This window comes from Amphiura filiformis, chromosome 20 (genome assembly GCF_039555335.1).
Source record: "Amphiura filiformis chromosome 20, Afil_fr2py, whole genome shotgun sequence".
NCBI classification, from domain to species: Eukaryota; Metazoa; Echinodermata; class Ophiuroidea; order Amphilepidida; family Amphiuridae; genus Amphiura; species Amphiura filiformis.
This window is the reverse complement of record NC_092647.1, coordinates 18996421-19018344: the sequence shown is the minus strand read 5'-3', so window position 1 is coordinate 19018344 and position 21924 is coordinate 18996421. Positions and strand designations below refer to the sequence as shown.

General features: G+C 35.7%; 1 protein-coding gene across 5 annotated transcripts in view; it reads left to right on the top strand.

Annotated features, from left to right (window-relative positions):
* The first annotated feature begins 14 nt into the window (after positions 1-14).
* The window catches only part of LOC140142662 (kelch-like protein 26), a 61241-nt gene continuing 39331 nt past the window's right edge, over positions 15-21924 (top strand). For 3 of the 5 annotated variants that reach the window (XR_011857552.1, XR_011857553.1, XM_072164663.1), the window contains exons 1-3: positions 15-102; positions 16654-16842; positions 18566-18788. Coding sequence is in view for 2 of the 5 variants with exons in the window: in XM_072164661.1 (XP_072020762.1) it covers positions 18993-20792 (1800 nt within the window). In the remaining 3 variants the exon portion in view is untranslated. Of the gene's footprint in view, positions 103-16653; positions 16843-16883; positions 16972-18565; positions 21748-21924 lie in introns of those variants that run through there. The other 2 variants (XM_072164661.1, XM_072164662.1) reach the window with 2 other exon arrangements.

Genomic DNA, 21924 nt, shown 5'->3' with positions numbered 1-21924 from the left:
ATGACCTCTAAAAACTTTTTGCGGCATGTTTTGTCTGCAACTTTTCCGAAGGAAGAAACTTTAATTTACAGAATTTCATGTGGCATTCCATATTTGAGTTTCGTAAGTGTCTGAGTCATGTTCGGAATGATCTATTTAATTTCTAGTAAGTTTCTGTTGCATCCTGGAAACTGATTAAAACTGCAAATATATCAATAAGAGTGGAGCATGAACATGAATGATGAATTTTTGAAGATTGTGCCAATTTGGCAGTTGTTGCACGTGCACGTATGCACCCATAAAAATGCACATTCATGATTCAATGCACATGCATATATTATAATTTGGTTCACCTCAAGTTTGGTAGTGACGTCGATACTCTTTCGCAGTTACGCCGCAAGCGTGCTGACAAACTGCCCCTATGCATGTGCGTGTACGTACACTCAACTTAAGTTAAGCGCTTTAGTTTAACTTTACGCGCACGATTCGATACTGTCTGGGGCGAGCAAAATTTATAAGCACAGGCTACGGCGCCACACATGCACAGGCATGGCTACGACCACGTCACTATAAGGCCAAGGAAAGTCGATTTTGAGTTTCCCGTCACCCGCCCTCACTTCATTTTCTGACCCTCACTTGAATTCATTATTGTGATTTTCCAAAAAATACCGATAAAAACTGGTTATATTTGCAAAAAAAATTATGAATATCCCTTTATTTTTGGTGGAAAAATCAAAATTAAAACATGCATTTTGCTGTCAACCTTGCAGACTCTTTTTAATACACTTTTGAATCTCATTTGGGCTAAACATCCATCTTCAAGTGAGTGGCAAATAATAACACATTTTACATGCGTGTTGGTCATATAATGAAAGGCAGAAAAATAATGAATAATGAAAAAGTTACCTCACTTGTTTTCAGAAATTATGTGACGGGAAACTCAAAATTGACTGTTAGGGGCCTACATTGTAATGCAGTAAATAGGTATCACAGGGAAGCCTCAGTTAACACATTGTTAGTCAGTCAAAATGGCCTAAACCGGCAATACAAATTTACATTGAAATTAAAAAGAAGCTTTTTAAGAAGGAAACCTTCATAAATATGTTGTCTATACTTCACTTGACCCAAATATATGATTTTTTTGGTGATGAGAGACTCGCACATGGAATTTCAGAGAGATTTTGATAGCAGTTCCATTAACGCGGCTGTGTACTCTAGCAATTGTTTCTTTCTCAAAATTGAGTTTTTATGATATGTTTGTACCTTGTTATGTTTTTATAAATACAAGGAATGAAAATCCAGATTTGTAAACTCCAACTGCAATATTTTAAGGATTTTATTTCACTATTCCACTCGTGTTTGAAATTGAAAAGGAAAGAAAATCTTTGTTGTACCAGCAAGGTACACGCAGCGCAACAACTCATCGCGTTGCGTATCGCGCAATTTGTTAACGCACAAATACGCTGACGCGACACGCGACGCTTATCTGCATGCGCGGCGCATCTTATGGAAACACCACGGAAGCACTGATTTCACAAAAACCTAGTGGTCAAATGGCTCCGTTTTAGCTGATAAAATGTGGGTTTTTTCAAGTTCTTTCCCCGATTTAAATATCAAGTTATGAATGGATTTCGCTCAAACTTCTCAAGGGGCTGTGGATTTACCCGATGTTCACGTAATATAAGTTACAAAACGAAAACTGTCGCATTCTCCTGTGAGATTCGATGAAAGTGCAAAATGTGACCACTTTAAACTTCAACGGCCATTATTTCAATGTTCATTTTCTCGGTAAAATGACGATTTAGGTACACGATAACTCAATAAATACAGCATCTATAGGTAAGCAAATATGATCATCGTAAAAAGCATGATCGACTCAAGAAACGGTTTTCTCATTTTTTAAATTTTGGTCTATTTCCGATTTTGGGCATCATTTTGTGCAAATAGGCGTTTTGAATTTTAAAAAGTTCATTTTGATGCCTTATATGGTCAATATCTCAAAAAATAAGGCCAATATCAAAAAAATAAAAAAATCGGTTTTGGAATGGAGCCTCAAGATTGAGCTAAAATCAAAATAAAATATTTTGGAAAGAGTGTTTTTTTGTTATGATGTACCTAACAAATATTGCCAAAAACTCACTTTTTGTGATTTTCTTCAAAATTGTTGTTTTTACCCCAAATCTGTATTTATATTAAGATTTATTGATGTCTTGCCTTCATAAAAATGTATACTTTTATATGTTTTATGCTTGAATAATTACAAAGTTATTGCACTTTTACTACATGCATGTCTGAGAGTACACAGCCACCTTAAAAAAAGGTGCTATCGTCATGAGACTAAGATCTAGAAACCAGGCCCGTACGCAGGATTTCATTTGGGGGGGTGCTGATTTTGAAAAAGTGGACCTTTTTTTCCAAATTTTGTGAAAAGTGGACTTTCTTCCTAAAATTTGGACCTTTTTGTCCAAAAAAAGCATAAAAACCCTGATTTTTTGGCTCGCTGCGCTCGCAAATTCTGACATTTTTGGACTTTTGTATACTTTACCAAATTTGGGGGTGCGTTGCACCCCCCGCACCCCCCCTGCGTACGGGCCTGCTAGAAACACCCCCGTAATGCTGTTTTGGGGAATTTTGCTAGCAGAATCTTTTTGATGAAAGTCAATCTTTGACAAGATGTAACTTTGCTACGGAAAGTGCTATGACAAAAAGGTTTTCAGTGTTGGCTTTCTTTACTCAAGGGCTTTAATTTGATATATAAAATGATGCAGTTTGATGGCAAATTTGAATTCACCTGGGATACCTACAGTAAACCTTTGACGGGTATCACCCATGCACCCGGGTATTGTAAGTATACATCGCATATTTACTGTGTCGGACGCAGAACTGTCTCTGATTGGCTGCTGAGGCAATCTGCTGTTGCCGAGTGGAAATTTATGAATAAACTGTGCGCCGTACGCGTTGTTAGCGCCGAATTTGTAACATCACTGTAGTCGCGCTCGTCAAAGGTTTGCTGCATTTGACTGTACCGAACTTGAGATGAACCAAATTATAGCACAGACATGACAGAGGTCCATCACTGCCATATAATATGATCAGCTCTTATTAAGGCCCTTCGCACTTGATTATTAGTTTCCTGTTTAAGATTTTGAAAAAGGGACGAGGTGACTTTTAATTATTAATTATCTTTTATTTTCTTTATTTGGTTTGAACTATTACAAGCAACTATCGACTCGTTTTGACAAGGGCGGGCATTTAATTATTTCACAACAATATTTGATTTTATAAATAAGTGAAGGTGGAGTTGTACTCTTTGTTCATTCATCATTATTGTTGATATTATTAAAGTCAGAAAATGTCAAGTAGAAGTAGTTGAAAGTTATTTTAAAGGAGAAAATTGGAAATAAAAATAAAATAACTAATTATTTTGAGATTTTCAATTTTGGACGCGGGCGGTAACAGGAAACTAATAATCAAGTGCGAAGGGCCTTAATGATTTCTTTTTTTTTAAATTTTTTTTTCAAAGTTTTTTTTTCGGTTTTGTAGTATCTCTGGACCTAGACCTAAATGCTAGGATCATGGTTGACCTAATTCAAATTCAATGCATTTTGATATCATTAATAGAGTATGACATGAAAACTTTGTATCAATTTTCATATTAAAATTACAAAACAATGTGCAAAATTCAATTTTTTTTTTTTTTTTTTTTTTTTAAATTTTTTGTTGTTGCAATTTGGTACCGGTTACCCGCCGAAAAAATGCGCTTGCGGGTACCCGGGCACAAAATTACCCGAAAATCACACCCGGTCGTGTGTCTTGAGCTCGCCACCAAAAAAAGGTGGCGACGTTACATTTTGCCAAAGTCGACTCAAAACAAATGATGATATCTCTGTCAAGCAAGAAGTTATTGTCTTGCTTGTGGTCTCATTTATTGCTAAATAAAATGCACTTTCAACCCTGTAAAAAGAAATACTTGAACTTTTTTAATACTGACACTGTGCTTCATAGAATTCAGAATGGGCAGGGTGGCGGTGGTGGGGGATGTGGTACACACAAACTCTATGGGATTGGTATTTTTAGTGCGTAACCTGCTTCTGTAAAGGCTGTAAATTGGATTTGGACTCTATTTAGCATCTAAACGACTCACGGCCTTACAGCTAAACAATTCTACTAATTGTTTTTAATCATTTATGATTGGTTTAGTGTAGAAAATACAAACTTTTCCATACAAAACTACCCGTTGTCATGTTAAACACTGTAGTAAGTAATGCAGATGTCTTCAAAATCTGAAAGTTACTGTAAAATTTTAATTACTTATCCTATCATAGTCAAAGTATAGATTTTCTGAAGGAAATTTGACGAGGAATCTAAATATGGATATATTTTTTCTGTATGGGTTAGGGGAAAATGTTTAGGTTCAAAATATGTTGAATTGTAAAAAATCTAACATTCTTTGGGACACCCTATATTCCGAGATTACCAAACAGTTGTGATTTTGGTTTCTTCCGAAGTCAGTTGGCTCTCCATTTCCTCTAACCAAATGAATGTTGTTTACTTCCAGTTTATTACTGTAAGTTGGTAATAAGCAATGCGTTGAGTGACCCATTTTTTATCAAAATCTTTTTTATTCCACCCTGTATAACTTGCAGGTCACCCTGTATAATAAGTTAAAATGTATATATTGGAATTGCTGATGCCTTCAGCTTTCCAAAAATGTATACTTTTGCTAGTTTAGGGTTGATGATTGTCGAGATAATCTAATTAGAAACCCGGTTGGTGTAAAAATTCATAATATTTGTCATGTAACGCTAAGGGTGGCGAGTTCAGGACACACGGCCACCCCTAACCATGAATGATCTTAGCATTTAGGTCTAGGTCCAGGGACACTACAAAACCGAAATTAACTTAAAATTTTTAATTTTTGTTGTTGCAATTTCGGGTACCCGGTTACCCGCCCGAAAAATGCGACGGGTACCCGGGTACAAAATTACCCGAAAATGCCAGGCCTAGTGTATACGCCATTCTCCACGATGTTAATGAGTCCCGCCTATTACGAGCTGATCTGAGTATAGAAGGACTTTTAAGTCCTTCTATTTTAAGGCCAAAAAAAAAGATTGTTTGCTTGTCCTCCATAACTTCTTGACTTTTCAGAATTGGGTTGGTCGGTCGGAATTTTTTTTTTATATACTAAAAAGGTCATAGCCAAAACATGACTGTCACTGACTGTAGTGTAGGTATCAGCTTCAGTTATACATGTAGGAACATCGAATGAGTGCAGGTGAAAATGACATGCTAACTCGCAAAGTTGTGATATTTATCATCATCATAAGGCAAAAAATAAAGGTTTGTTTGTCCATAGAGGCTTTATATGAAACAGTTGGGTTGGTAGGTCGGATTTTTATTTTATACAGATATTGCACTTGAAACTGACAATTTGAAGACTGGTAAATAAGTCAAAACACACAAAAATATCGTATCGCACACGATAGACCACCTAAGTTATCGTAAATCGGTTTCTCCCAGGTCGACCGTAAATTTTGGGTTGCCACATTCGGCCCGCAAACGCCAGGATTTGTAGCCAAAGGTTGACCATGACAAGCATGCAAATAGGCCTACATACCCGGTACATGCCCCGACCATGGCGATATACATGACGAGTAGGCCTATAAACCATTGTACAGCGTTCAGTCATATTAACTCGTATTTATTAAAGTAGGCCCACAGAGGCAAATTTAAGGAGATATATCATACTTCCAAGTTTTCTAAGTTGCGTCAACTTATGATATGATATAGGCCTAAGCTTAAGCTTACATCCAAGTTCGCATGGACGGTACTGCGCAGGCCTCCAGAAAATTTTCTGCTGTCTGGGAACTTAATGACAAGTGCTGAAAATTTTCTGTGAAATAACTGAAATAGGCCTATGTATGGCGAAGCGAACATCACGAGCGCCAAGCTTGAAATCCTAACGGCCGGGGTCCAGGGCCCGCTTAAGGGCCCTGGAAGCTCTCAGGGTTTAGATGCTCTCTCGTGCAATCTGAGCCTTATTTTGGAACAGTTTTCTATAAAAATTTACATCCTTTTTCACAAAAAAACACAACTTAAAATTTCAAAGTATTACTGTCAAAACTCAAAACAATTTTTTATTTATTTTTTAACATTTTTTTATAAGTATTTTGCAACTTTGAAGAACCACTGGACCTATTCTGAAGGGTTAGGATTATTCACAGATAATTTGAAAAAAAAATGGAAAAAAAATTACGAAAAAATTACAGTTTGTTATCCTTAATATGCAAACCATTAACTTTTGTTTACCTCTTCATCTATCACATATTATATATGCATTTAAAACCAATGCCAAATATAATATGTGATAGATGAAGAAATAAACATTAGTTAATGGTTTGCATATACAGGATAACAAACTGTAATTTTTTCGTAATTTTTTTCTGATATTTTTTCCTTTTTTTAAAATTAACTGTGAATGATCCTGAAGTTTCATAATAGGTCAGTGAGTCTTCTGAAAATCTGAAAAAAAAAAAAAAAAAAAAAAAATTTTTTTTTTTTTTTTTGCAATTTTTTTTTCTGTGACCTCTGTGACCTTTCTGGGAACGCCGTTCCCGCGTTCCCGCGGTTTTTGGAGGCCTGGTACTGCGAGTCTGCGACTCGATGTTTCAGACTTGTGAGAAAAAGAAAGTAATAAATTATGAGAAGAGGTCACTAAATAGGATCAAATAAAATAATCCAACAAAGAATCACCCTGCCTAAGAGCCGGACATATGCCTGCATGTTTTATACTTTATTATTATCCACCACGAAAGGAGTGCCAATTTCTATTAGCCTAAGCTGTCTTTCTATCAACAAGCGCGTCATCTCCCATCTTGACCAATTCGGCTTTACTAACACATTCAATGCGAATTCCACACCACCATGGTCATCTTAACTCGTCGCCATTGTTGTTGTGATGAACATGTTGGGAAAAATTACAATGTGCGTGCAGTTTACGTAAATGTAGTTCCAGTAACTGTAACTCGTCGAGTCGTCATACCTAGGTCCGTATATGTCATTATGTTTATGATAAAGACTGAAGTCTTGCTGGCAGGACTAACGTAAATGAAGCTCAAACATGAACATAATTATACAGGCTTTAAAACAAAATAAAACACAGTATTATTTTTCTAAAACATATGCGGTAAAGATCCATGACCATGACCCCGATACATGTATCTGTCTTTTGGTGACTTTGGTCTTCAAATTCGGTGATATTTTCCAGGTAGAAATACTTTCCAGACTTTGTTATCAACCCTTTTTTGACTTGATTTTTTGGCTAAAATATGTGTACACGTTTAGCAAATTTGCTAAACGTTGAAACGACTTCCGGGCTGTTTAGTGTTTTCATGTGTAAATGTTTAAACCCTTAAAAATTTAGAAATGTAGGTTTCCTTGACCTTGAAAAATCTGTTCTTTTAATTTTCTATGTAAAATATGTATTGATTGCATTGGGCCCCGGTTTGGGCCAATTTAGCTGACTAACAAACTGAGGTTTGCCTTTCATACCTAATAAATAGCCCAGTAAGTCGTAAATTTCGATATTTTTCTACTGTATACTCATTCATGTTTTTAAAACAGTTTAGAAGTGTGTAGAAACTGTAAAAAAAACCTTTTCAGGATGTCAAAAATGTTGAAAGAAAAAAAAACCCTTTTTCTGGAATTTAATTTCAAAATCCAAAATTGGGTCGGCATTCATTTGATTTGATGCATACATTGTACACTTCACATGTAATTTGTATGCGAAATTGCGAATGTGTGTATCTCATGATCTAACCCGAATACTCATGATAAGGCTAATAAAATGAAATGATTAGTTTTCCGTCACATTTTTTTCAGTGAAATCTGAGGTCCTGATTTCATTATTCATTATTTTGGAAATTTTCATTATTGTCAAAACTTTCATTTAGGCTATTACGTTGATTGTTGATGAAAGACCATCTCAAACAGGTTATACACGTAATGCTTAGATCATGATTTGATTTGATTTGATTTGATTTGAGTTTATTAAGCATATCATCGTAAGAGTCAAATAACATATTGCACAGAACATTTATACAAAAACATAATTATTATAAAATACAAATTAAAACATAAAAATTGACACGATAATACGCCAAGGATATCCCTTAAAGTCAGAGACTTATTTCCAAAGGGGTCCTTATAAATAACAATGAAAATATATATGACACGGTTTCAGATTTGAAGCAGGTTTGACTGCCAAAAATGGCAAAATATAAAGTTTCAAAAAATATTGTTTTAAATATGTTTTCTAGACTGAAATTTTGTGCAGAAATCATTTCTGAAGTCAGAAATGCACAATCTGTCATTGTTTTCCTGATATGAGCATTACAGTAGAGGCATATGCTTTTGACGGAAATAAAAATATGAGATCCATAAGTGACAACATCATCACAACATATTTGAACTCTATTGGCACACTTATAAAGGCTCTGCAAGGCTCACATCACGTTGTAGTGCAAGTCTGACATCTGATTGGTGCACACACATTGAATATAGGTCATATGATTGCGCAATATTACAGGTACTAATTGTTCCCGATTTTGCTCAAAAATGGGGTGGCGAGTCAATTTGATAAAAAAATTAGAACTTAAAAAATATGCATTTTAGCACAAGTTTGATACTATATCCCTGTACATGTAGTACTGTATCATGGGAATAACTGATTAGTTTTTCTGAAGTCAGAAATGCAAAATCTGTCATTGTTTTCCTGATATGAGCATTACAGTAGAGGCATATGCTTTTGACGGAAATAAAAATATGAGATCCATAAGTGACAACATCATCACAACATATTTGAACTCTATTGGCACACTTATAAAGGCTCTGCAAGGCTCACATCATGTTGTAGTGCAAGTCTGACATCTGATTGGTGCACACACATTGAATATAGGTCACATGATTGCGCAATATTACAGGTACTAATTGTTCCCGATTTTGCTCAAAAATGGGGTGGCGAGTCAATTTGTTAAAAAAATTAAAAAAAAAAAAATATGCATTTTAGCACAAGTTTGGTACTATATCCCTGTAGTACTGTATCATGGGAATAACTGATTAGTTTTTTAAACATGTCGCCTCATATTTTTTTTTTTTACGATTTTTCGAAATGCCAAATTTTACGTAATTTACAGATGTCACAAATTGTTAAAAAAATTAGAAAAGAAAATTGAGAAGGAATGGAAAGATATTACAGTTCTACCCAAGTAGGAACTTATACTGTGCATAACTGATTAGTTTTTCAAGCCTATAGCTCTTGTAGTTTTCTTGTAATCCCGATTTTTATAAATGGCGGGAATTTTTACACACATCAAAATTTTAAGGGGTAGGGGAAACATTTTTACATTTTGCAAGTTTTTCCCTTAGTTAAAATGAACAAAGTTAGGTATCAAATGAAAGCCCATTCAATACTGCATAGACTGGTAGGTCAACTATCACTGTAGCACCTTCCTATCAAGAGTTATGATTTTTCAAATAAATTTTATTGCCGAAAACAGCTTATTTTGGCATGTCAATTGTCACGAGGCATGTCATATTTGAATGATTCTGGCACGCAAATGATTAAGTCAATCACAAAACAAATACCTGAATCCATCAAATAGTACCCTCAGCTGATATGTTAACATTTTAAAGGGCCATATCTATGTATATTGTAGACTCTATGAGTATACAAAGTTGGCATGTGAAAATTGTTGTCACCCAAAAAGTGCATTTTTCGGGCAAAATCGCCACAAATCAACATTTTGTAGCAAAACGATGTACGATGCAGCGTTTTGACAAAGAAATCATGTTCTACAAACAATTTTACCCTAGAAAAGACACCTTAGAAATTAAACATAGCTATTTTCACTCTGGAGTGAATTTTTACACACTTTGGCAGTGAAACCTGCTTCAAATCTGAGACCATGTCATATTTAAAACATGAAACACCTAAATTACAATATTAAAAACTATATAACCATGTGGTCTAAGAGGATAATTTTAGCATCTTTTTTAAACCTTGATTTTATATTGCACAATTTTACATTTTCGGTTAGTTTGTTCCAATCATGGATTGCATTGTAAAAAAGGAAGCAGAATCTGCTGTTTTGATTTTTGGAACTTGGAAGTTAAAATTGCTACCCCTAGTGTTATAACGATGAAGATGAGATAATTTGACAAAGTTTTCTTTCATATAGCTTGGGCAAACATCATGAAAAATATTAAAAACATGGTTCAAACGGAGCTGCTCAGCCCTTGTTCTGATATTTGAAATGCCTAAATCCTGAAAGTCAGCTTGGTTAATATGATACATGTGATCTTTTCCCATGATAAATCTGATAACTTTGTTCTGAGCTCGCTGCAATCTGATCGAATGATATTTAGAAATGGCACAATACCAGGAGGAAATAGAATAATCAAACAGGCACAAAACAAGAGCTGAGCAGACCATTTTCTTCACCTTTTGATTAAAAAAATTTGCTTGTCTGTAGAGGAATTTCAAACGAGAATTAACTTGTTTCACAATTCACCATCAAAAAAACTGATTAAGTTCTAGACCGAGATAAACAACAGTATGTTTAGACTTAATTATTTGACCATTGTTAAGAATGATAGAAAAATCAGAAACATTATTGACCTTACGCTTCGATCCAAAGAGAATCAGTTCAGTTTTACCTGTGTGCAGAGAGAGATTATTTTCTATAAGCCATTTATTGCAGCTCTCCAAGTTATCACGAAGAACATGACTGATTCTCTCTGGATCTTTGTCGGAATATATCAAAGCACTATCATCAGCATACTGCAACATAATACAATTAATAGAAGTGGACATGTCATTAACATAGCATAGGAATAAAAGAGGACCTAAAATACTGCCTTGGGGAACTCCGCATGTTATGACAAGAGGATCAGACTCAACCCCACCAATTTGAACAATTTGTTTACGATCACAAAGATAAGATTCAAACCAGGCTGTGGACTTAACACCCATGGCAGACAGTTTGTTACACAAGATTTTATGGTCAACACTGTCAAAAGCCTTCTGGATATCTAATAAAATCATCCCAGTATAGAAGCCAGCAGCAGTTTTCTTTCTGATATGATCTTGAAGGTGAATGAGGCAAGTGTCAGTTGAGTATGATCCTCTGAAGCCAGATTGGAGTTCATAAAGAAGTTTATTTTCAACCAGGAATTTGTTCAATTGGAAAAAGACAGCCTTTTCTAAAATTTTGGAGACAACTGGGAGAATGCTAACAGGTCTATAATTACCTGCATCCAGCCTACTCTTCTTTTTTGTAGAGAGGGATGGCGTTTGCCAATTTCATTTGAGTTGGAACAATGCCGGACCGAAGAGAAAGGTTGATAATGAAAGTGATTGGCCCTTTAATAGCCTCTGCCGCATCTTTGATAAAACGGGCTGGAAGGTTGTCAAGTCCAGTGCTCTTGCTTGTATTAAGACTGTTTAATTCCTCAAAAATAAACTCCTCGCAAACCTCTTGAAATTCAAAGGAGTCAGCGGAACATTCTTATAAAAATCTTTAAATGTGTCTGTATCAACACTATTCAAAAGTAGATTGTCATCATTACAGACATTTTGAAACAGATTGAGGAAAATACTGGTGTACCATCTCCGCCAATTTCCTTTTTAATTTCCCTTTTTTTGTAATTTCCTTTTTTTAATTTCCCTTTTTTTTTTTAATTTCACTTTTTTTTTAAATTTCCCCCTTTTATTTTAATTTCACTTTTTTTTTTTGAATTTCCCTTTTTTTAATGTCCCTTTTTTTTAATTTCACCTTTTTTTTTAATTTCCTTTTTTTTTTTTAATTTCACCTTTTTTTTTAATTTCACCTTTTTTTTTTAATTTTACCTTTTTTTTGAATTTCCCTTCCCTTTTTTTTTAATTTCCCCTTTTTTTTTAAATTTCCCCTTTTTTTTTAATTTCCCCCTTTTTTTTTTTTAATTTCCCTTTTTTTTAATGTCCCCTTTTTTTTTTAATTTCACCTTTTTTTTTTTTAATTTCCTTTTTTTTTTAATTTCACCTTTTTTTTTAATTTCCTTTTTTTTTTAATTTCACCTTTTTTTTGAATTTCCCCTTTTTTTATTTTCCCCAAGTAAAATTAAATTTGGCAGAGGCGGGGTTCGAACTCACGGCGCACGGCTTTGGAAACTCCACGGGCCTGCATGTAAATATTATGAATGCTGCATGCGCTGGCTGTGACTGACATGATGAACACGTGCATGACAATGGCGACCAACGTTGACTTCGAGGGTATTGCTCGCGGGATTTGCTTGAAACACCCATACGATTTTGCTTAAATTGATATTAATTTTTTTAAATAATTTACTTTATTGTTTTTATACTTACTTTCACCAACTTTAAGCCAAATCAGATGAAGTTTAAAATGTAGCTCCTGGATGACCTCGATTTTAAGTTTTACGTGTTCCCCTCATATCAAGGATTCCACCCACCAAGTTTGAGCCCGATCGGACAAAGTTTGAAATTTGACCTCGCTTGACCTCAATTTTATTTCGGGCATATATTCCCCTCGTATCAAGAATTCCACCCACCAAATTTGAGCTCGATCGATCAGACAAAGTTTAAATTTTGACCCCTCCGTTATGACCTTTGACCTTGGTTGACCTCGATTTTTTTTTCGCGCATTATATTCCCCTTGTATCAAGGATGCCACCCACCAAATTTGGGCCAGATCGGACAAAGTTAAATTTTTTGATGAATATGCATTTTTTTTTGCGTAATAATTTCCCCTTTTTTTTTTAATTTCACCTTTTTTTTTTAATTTCCCTTTTTTTTAATTTCACCTTTTTTTTTTTGAATTTCCCCTTTTTTTTTTTTTTTGAATTTCACCTTTTTAATTTCCCCAAGTAAAATTAAATTTGGCAGAGGCGGGGTTCGAACTCACGGCGCACGGCTTTGGAAACTCCACGGGCCTGCATGTAAATATTATGAATGCTGCATGCGCTGGCTGTGACTGACATGATGAACACGTGCATGACAATGGCGATAACGTTGACTTCGAGGGTATTGCTCATGGGATTTGCTTGAAACACCCATACGATTTTGCTTAAATTGATATTAATTTTTTTAAATAATTTACTTTATTGTTTTTATACTTACTTTCACCAACTTTAAGCCAAATCAGATGAAGTTTAAAATGTAGCTCCTGGATGACCTCGATTTTAAGTTTTACGTGTTCCCCTCATATCAAGGATTCCACCCACCAAGTTTGAGCCCGATCGGACAAAGTTTGAAATTTGACCTCGCTTGACCTCAATTTTATTTCGGGCATATATTCCCCTCGTATCAAGAATTCCACCCACCAAATTTGAGCTCGATCGATCAGACAAAGTTTAAATTTTGACCCCTCCGTTATGACCTTTGACCTTGGTTGACCTCGATTTTTTTTCGCGCATTATATTCCCCTTGTATCAAGGATGCCACCCACCAAATTTGGGCCAGATCGGACAAAGTTAAATTTTTTGATGAATATGCATTTTTTTTTGCTAAATAATTTCCTCTTTTTTAATTTCCCCTTTTTTTTTAATTTCCCCTTTTTTTTTAATTTCCCGATATTTTTTTGGATGTGCGTATAATGTTGCAGCTAGTGGATTCATGTTAGTATACATGGGGAGCATTAGCCTTAGTCAAGGCTTCGTCCGCACTTTATATTTGAACACAGCTGTCCAACATGGATAGCGCTCGCATAGCTTTCTATTTTTTTTTTATATCTTGGCCTATTATAGTGAAGACAAAAATTATTTCCAAACCTAGTAACACAATCCGAATCCAATAGAGTGATCACGAGGCTTATATTAAAGAAGGCCTAATTTGAATTAGATTAGAATAATAATTGTTAATAATATATTAAATATTTAGACCCTTCCACTGTCTAAGTCTTTTTTCGGCCTATAGCTAAAGTCACGATTTCTCCGTGTTCATGGTGTTACAAAATCTAAAATCCGTGTTGCAAATTGGATGATTCCGTGATTTTCCGTGTCCACTGTAAAGCACTAGGCCTATGGCCAGAATCTTGGATCGCAGGCCTAAAATTAATGCTAGAATTGATTGTTTAATGGTTGATTACTGCTAAATAATCACTTTTCTATGTTTTATTTTGCAAATCAACACAAAAGATAGACATTTTATACAGTTTTTCACTATTTGGTGGAATTTTCAAATTTCCCTGAGCAAACCCCGACATAAGATGAGTTTTTAACATCTTTTTAAACATACAGGGTGTCCCAGAATGATTTGTACCGTGTTTGCAAAAATAACTAAAAATAGAAGACGGGCAGTGTATCTATTTTTGATACAAGCATTATAATGTTGGACATGTCTCCTACTTATTCTGTTAATTTCAGCACGCTACCTTTATTTGTTTTGGCGTGGCATGCAATAATGTAAAATCGATGAAAAACGACTCGCATACCTTTGAAAAATGGCACGATACGATTAAATGAAGAACGTGGGATGTTTTGCACAGCATTTCGGACGATAACTACTGTTGGGGTTGCGCCTTAAAGCTTGCCGGACAGCTGCAATGTTTGCTCTAGTTCTTACAGTCTTACGAGCACCGAAGCTTCACTCTGCCGATTCCTGACAGTTCCGTGCTCGTCAAACTTCTTTACATTATACACTATCGTCTAATGAATCTTCTTTGCGTCTCAACATAGCTGCCGGTTTACCAGTAAGTTTTTAAAAGAAATCCACACTGCTGTACAGGAAATTGAGGAGCCTTCTTTTCTGTACCACAACCAGTTCGATCTCTGCAAGCATTTCAAATGACATGGACCTCACACCACAATAACCATATTTAAAACTACCGCCAAGGAGAGAATGGGATTAGGCCACAAATCCTTAATTCCATATAATGATTGCTTAAATAACGTCATAAATAATAGATAGATATCGGCTATTTAGTGGAAATATGATCAGAGCACAACTAAAATACCTGCATAACTTTTTTCCAAATAACTTTGTGCTGAACGGTTAGTAATGTTACAGATTTTCAAAATAGGTTGCGTTGTCAAAACTTAGAATTCACCATTTTTACATAATCTTCTATAACTTCTACTAGAAACGTCCAATTTTAAAATCTAAAAAATCTGAGAAAGCTAAATATATGCAGAACTTAAAATGCAAAACAATATGACCATTCAACATGCCCTTCATACCTAAAAAATTCCATATTTCCCGGTACAGATCATTCTGGGACACCCTGTAGTTACATTTTTAGCAGTTCTAAAATATATAGGCAGTTCATTCCATAGACGTGGAGCTGCAATTTCAAATGACTCATGTGCTCTTATTTTGTAGAAGTTGCATGTTTCCAGATCGAAGAGTACGAGTGGGAACACAATTTGAAAGAAGTTCAGATAAATACGGGGCAATAGGCCTATCATTATTACATTTACTAGTATATACAATCAACATAAGTTAAACAACAATTCATTGGAACACAGGAAGCCAATGCAGTTCCTTACCAGTGTGTTATTAGTTCGTGAGAAAAATGCAAAAATAGTCACATAGGCCTAATAGTCATAAAATAGCTCTATTAAATAGCTCTATTAAATAGTACGAATATGCCGTCCCTTTACATGGCAATTTTGATGGCAATTTTAAAACATTTGGCATGTGCAAAGGAGGGGGGAGGCGAAGATTTTTTTTGGCAGGGCCGAGAAGGGAAGCAAGCCATTTTTTGGCACGCCTTGGGAAAATTACACTCCCCCCCCCCCCACGGGCCGGGATAAAACTACTGCGATTTATATACCAGTATTCTTACGGTTTTCCGTGACTTGAAATAAGTCACGGCCCTAGCACACAGGCTCCGGCACAGGCTATATCAGTGGATACACACACATGGTCTGACCACTGACATCTACACAGTGGGTCTCTCCATATACTATATCCATGGTCTGTCACACGTAAAAGACTACAGTGCGTAAAGACCAGCATAGTACGCAGCGGGAAGCGAGCAAATTCTTGGACAACCACTGAGTACTGAGTATGTGCCTCGGCAAAGATTCTGCTTTGTGAGAAAATAAAAGGGGATTAAAAAAAGGGGAAATTAAAAAAGGGAAATTAAAAAAAAAGGGAAATTAAAAAAAGGGAAATTAAAAAAAAGGAAATTAAAAAAAGGGAATTAAAAAAAAAGGGAAATTAAAAAAAAGGAAATTAAAAAAGGGAAATTAAAAAAAGCGGAAATTAAAAAAAAAGGGGAAATTAAAAAAACCGGGAAATTAAAAAAAAAGGGGAAATTAAAAAAAGGAATTAAAAAAAAAGGGGAAATTAAAAAAAGGGAAATTAAAAAAAGGGAAATTAAAAAAAAGGGGGATTAAAAAGGAAATTGGCGGAGATGGTACACGTCAGGAAAATATTTGAATTTGTTTTTATTCAAATGAAAAAAAAAAACAATTGCAATTTTGTAATCTCTAAAAACATGATGAGGTAATCCTTACATTTCCATTGTTTACCACATCCTCTACCCCTACAAGTAGAGTAAGTCTTACTCTCCTCTTACATGTAAGAGGTCCAACTTCAAGTTTGCTGTTGAACACAACATGCAAGTATGATGTCAACTGATTGTTTGTCATCTCTTACACAATCACTCACAGGATTACATTTCCAGTAACTCATCAGCTGTTTGGAGTCTGTGTAAGAGGAAGAGCCTATATGAGGATCCTGGTACTACACAGATCTTTGCCGTTTACAAGCCATAGGGAGATGAGTGTGTGAAAGCCGAATTCAGAAGACACAAAGACATCCCAGCGTATGAAGCTGCAAAATTTATGGTTGAATGGAAGGTAGGGAATATGATCTTTTTTTTGTACTCATTTTAACAAGTTGTAGGAGACGAGTATGTGAAAGCGGAATTCAGAAGACACAAAGACGTCCCAACGTATGAAGCTGCAAAATTTATGGTTGAATGGAAGGTACGCAATGATCTTTTTATGACACTCATAAACAATTTTCTTTATTCAGTATGCAAAGATTTGTGGAAATTCTACGTTCTTATTAAGACTTAAGGCCCACACTGAACTACCATGAACCAAGGCCCAAGGTGTCTTCAAGACTTTAAATGACTTCCTTAATTGCATGACTAAGTCGACTATAGTCTTATCCATAACTATTTACATGTAGCAGTGCGGTAGACATATTTTTTTGCTCCAGATATAGGATCTGGTATGAAATGTCTGATTCTTCCAAACGCACCAAATGTTGGATCAACAGGAAATTGACAGCATTTTGAATATGAAATATTAAAAAATTACATCTGGGTCAGGGGTGAAATTAAGTGGGAGAAGGGAGCAGTTTGTCCCCCAGAAACTCAGAAATGGCCCCTGGTTCCATCTCAATTTTTAGTTGACCAGGGGACACTTTCTCACAAAACTGGCCCCCTGGATAGTGAACCAAAAATATCAAATTACAAGTAAATAGTGCTTATTTAAATATCTATATAAATGGCCCCTGGTTCTTCCAAATCTTGGTGAACCAGGGGCCACTTTTTTTGCCAAAGTGGCCCCTGGTTCAAGCTCTCTTATTTTCACCCTTGATCTGGGGTCCATTTCACTAAACTTTACGAAACTTTGTAAGTCTCAAAAGCCTCTAACTTATGACAAGTAGTAAGTTCCATGTCATTAAACTTACTTACGAACGGTACTCTCCGTACGTAATAGGGATTTACTACAGGCACTCTTCGTAAAGTTAGTCTAGTATTGGGTATTCGTAACTTTACGAATGGTTACTTGAGTTACAAAGAGTTAAAAGTTTAGTGGTCTGCAGGTCATTTCAGGTAGATCCAGTGGTGTTTTTGGAACAGGCAGATTTTTCAAAAACACCAAAAAACATGGAGATCAATCATTTTGATACAGCCTGTATGTTTCTTGTGCATTTTGGGCTTTAACTTAAATCTTGACCTCCAAATAGTTACAAAAGTCGTCTTAGTCTCAATCGTTTTTGTCCACTTCTATAAAAGATGAAGTCATCCAATTTTATACAGGTACATCAATGACCTGGCTGATGTTTATCGTAGATAAAATGTAAATATTAGTACGTATACTATCAAAATACTTTCTCTTTTTATAGAACAGCACCAACTGTGGACGTTTCAAAATCTGTCAGATTTCTTTATTAATGTTGTTGTGACAACCTGCTTACAACTTGTTGTTGCTCAGCAACGTGGTTGCCAGTTGGTTTCTTCTACAGAAGATCGTCAAACATGTGAGTTGGGTTGTATTGCCCCTGGTCTCTGTTCAGGGTGGTGCCTTGCTGCCTGATTTTCACTGCTTGTTTGATCCATTTGTATTTATCTGTCTCTTTGCCTAAAATCTTAGCCGCCTCTCAGTCAATGATGAGCAACAGCGAGTTGAAAACAGAAGGTCGTCCACAACAACATCAGTGTTGAGAAAGAAATCTGACAGTAAGTGCTGTTGTAATTGAACTAGATCTATGAAATTTGTCTCTATTTTCAATAACAGTCCTGATGAATATGCTCAGTATTTTTTCTTTTTATTTTATCCCTCTCAGAATACAGATGTGCTCAAGTCAATCCTGCACTGCCATCAGCTAAGCTCAGCTACAGATCAGAAACCATTCAATGTTGGACAACATCTAGAGGAATCTGTGTTGGACAGTTTTAAACAAGAACAATTAGACCAACTCTATGAGTTAGCGAAAGAGACATCTAAGCTTTTATATGCCACCTGACCAACAGACATGATATGCACAGAGAAGTGTACTAGCTAATAAGGTGTGTGTTATTTATACAAGTTAACAAGTTGCTCTCGTAGGCCTCATAAAATCCTTGCTTGACAAATCCGTCAAAGACTGAAAGCAATGGCTTAACTTGGCTCTGGAAATGTGAACTTGTTTCCTTGTGAAAATTTGATCTTTGCTTGCATATTTGATATAATCTTTGAAACATTTTGCTTGTGTTCTTCTTGTTGATGGTAAGATGGCAACATCAGTTCAAGACCAGTGTGTAAAGCAAATGGGAGACCCATCCCATTTGTCTCATCTCTCATCAGGACTTAACCAGTTAAGGCATCAGGCTGCCTTCTGTGATGTCACCATCATTGTTGGAGATCAAGGATTTCCTGCTCACAAAGCAGTTCTAAGCTGTGCAAGTGATTACTTCCAAGGAATGTTCTCATCAGGGTTTCAGGAGAGTACAATGAGTGAAATAATTGTTCCTGGAACTGAAGAAAGCTTCGTCCAAATCTTGGACTTTTACTACACAGGGCACTTCACTCTCTCATTAACAACAGTCACAGGTATTATCAAAATGGCCTGTTACATGGTTTTGACCACAGCTGTACAGTTGTGTGCAGAGTACCTGAAAAATGTCAAAGATAAGCTCCCAGTGGAAGACTGTTTTGAGATCTGGTCAATCGCAAGCAATCATAACAGTCTTTCAGAAGTTGCACAGATATACAGAAGCCATGTTGTCCAGAACTTTCTGAAGTGTGTTAAATCAGAGGTATTTCTGGAGAATTCTTCTGCAAGTGTCATGATGGAGATCTTAAGTGATGAGGAAATAGAAACAGACACCGTGACTGAGGAACATATTCTGCAAGGAACAGTGATGTGGCTGAAGTATGATTGGGAGCAGCGCAAGGCCCATGCTGTTGATCTCCTGAAGAAGATACGTCTTGGTTTGGTGCCAGTTGACAGACTCCTGCAGATCCATGATGATGAGTTGTTAGCCATTCCAGCGTGCAAGGACATGGTGAAGATGGTTGTGAAGTTAAGTGATATCATGGATATCGCTTCACCCCAAGTGATAAAGAGTCACCCAGACTTATTTGCAACCAGAAACACAATCACATCTGTATTACATGTAAATCATGGTATAAATCATGATGGGTATAAGTTGGGGTCAGGTATTTCTATTGAATGTAGAACTGAAACAGCATGTTACAAGCTCACCAAATTTGCTGATTTTCCTAGCAAATTTACATATCAAGAATCAGATGATCTGACAAATGGTGTTGGATTATTGGTTTCTGATGCAGGTCATTTGTATGGCGGAGGAGGCAAGGAATTTGCATCGTTTAGCACAACACCAGAACGTCTAGAAAGTCATTACAAGTGTCTGTCTGAAAACAATTTCTTCCGGTACAATTCTGAGAAGAATGAATGGAATGTGCTCCCACCGATGCTTAAGATTCGTCATTTGCATCAATTGATTCAGCTAGATGAATTTATTTATTCAATTGGTTCAACTGAAAATGCCCAATTAATGAACAGCGTAATGGAGAAATATAGTTTCTCCAGTAACAAGTGGGAAATCGTTAGAGATGAGCTCGGCTTTATGGCAGTTCATGTTGTAATAGTTAATGGATATCTGTTGATCAAAGGAATTATGTGTCACGGTGAACAAACGTCAAGAATAGAAGTTGTAAAGGTTGCACTGTATAAACCAGCCAAAGATGAATGGTGGGATGTTCATATTTCACCTGTCAGACAGTTGGAACAATGGTCATTCTTCGCAGAAGTTGACAATATCTGTTACCTAGTAATCACAGACTCACCCAAAATAAAGAAGGTTCTTTGTGACTTTGAAAGTGACAGGCCTTCAATTAGGATTGCAGAGACTGTAAAAAAAAGTACTGATAAATGTACATACATGAAAATTAAAGAAGCACTCCAGAGTATTGGTGAATTCACATTTGACAAACACAAAGTTGGCATGATACCAATGGAGTGCAGTTGTAAACCCCACACAGAGAATGGAGTTAACAAACATAGATGAATATGCATAGTAGTGTTGCATTACTGCAGCTTTAGTGGTCTGCTATTTAGCATGAATTACTTGCATCCATGTGGTCGGTATTGTCCTGATTATAAATATATGAGGACTTAGGCCTAAATAAAAATTGTTTGATTGGCGTAACCCGACTGACCCTAAAATTAGGCTCGACCCTAGTTTTTTAAAGTTTTTTTGCAAACAAAATAAATAAATAAGAATAATTCAATTAATTCAATTTTAAAAAGATGGAAGAAAAAAAGTTCCAAGGCCTGTAAATGCAATTTACAGCTTTAAAAGTTTTTAAAAAATCCTGACTACCTCCCCTTAGAATTGTTTTTATGTTGCGTCAATCAAACAACTTTTTTAAGCCCTATTTGAAGGTCAAAAGTAAAGTTATCTAAAAAGTCTTATAAATGACATACAATTTGAATTTAGTGTTATATCCAAAGTATGTGGAGAGGCAAAGTAATATTGATTATTCTCACCATTTGGTGGAAACAATATTTTCATTTGAAAGGGCATTTCGTGATGCAGAGCATCATCCCACACTTTTCTCAAAAAAAGTTGAGATTTGTATACCAATACTGGAATCCTTTGGCTACATAACGTTTATGTACAATTTCTTGCAGATTAATTTGTTTAGCAAAGATATCGTGAAATTTGAATTTTGTTCTGGTGTACCAGAACGAAATTACAACACATTGTCTATGGAGCAGTGTAATACACATAATCATGCATTTTAATTCGCAAACGCAAAATCGGAATCAACTGAAATTTTGGGAACAAGCTTTTTTCGTGGATATCTACTGAAAAATTTCATAAAAAGAGGATGCTATGATCACAAAATACTCTAAAAATGACCTGCTCAATTCAACTGGGTATGGCCTCATGAAAATATTTGTACCATTGTACTCCTAAGCATTCAATATTTTGTATATAATATTTGATTTTGTCTGTATTGCAAAAGGCAAAACCTGTACACCCTCTGAACCTGTACATGCTACAATGTACATGTATGTGGTAATCTTAATTAGGCATGATATGTGTGTATCGTGTTTAGGGTGTCAAAAACATGAAAATTGGGGGCGGCAAAGGGTAGCAAAATTGCAATGTGCTACGCGGAAAGGGTATGTTA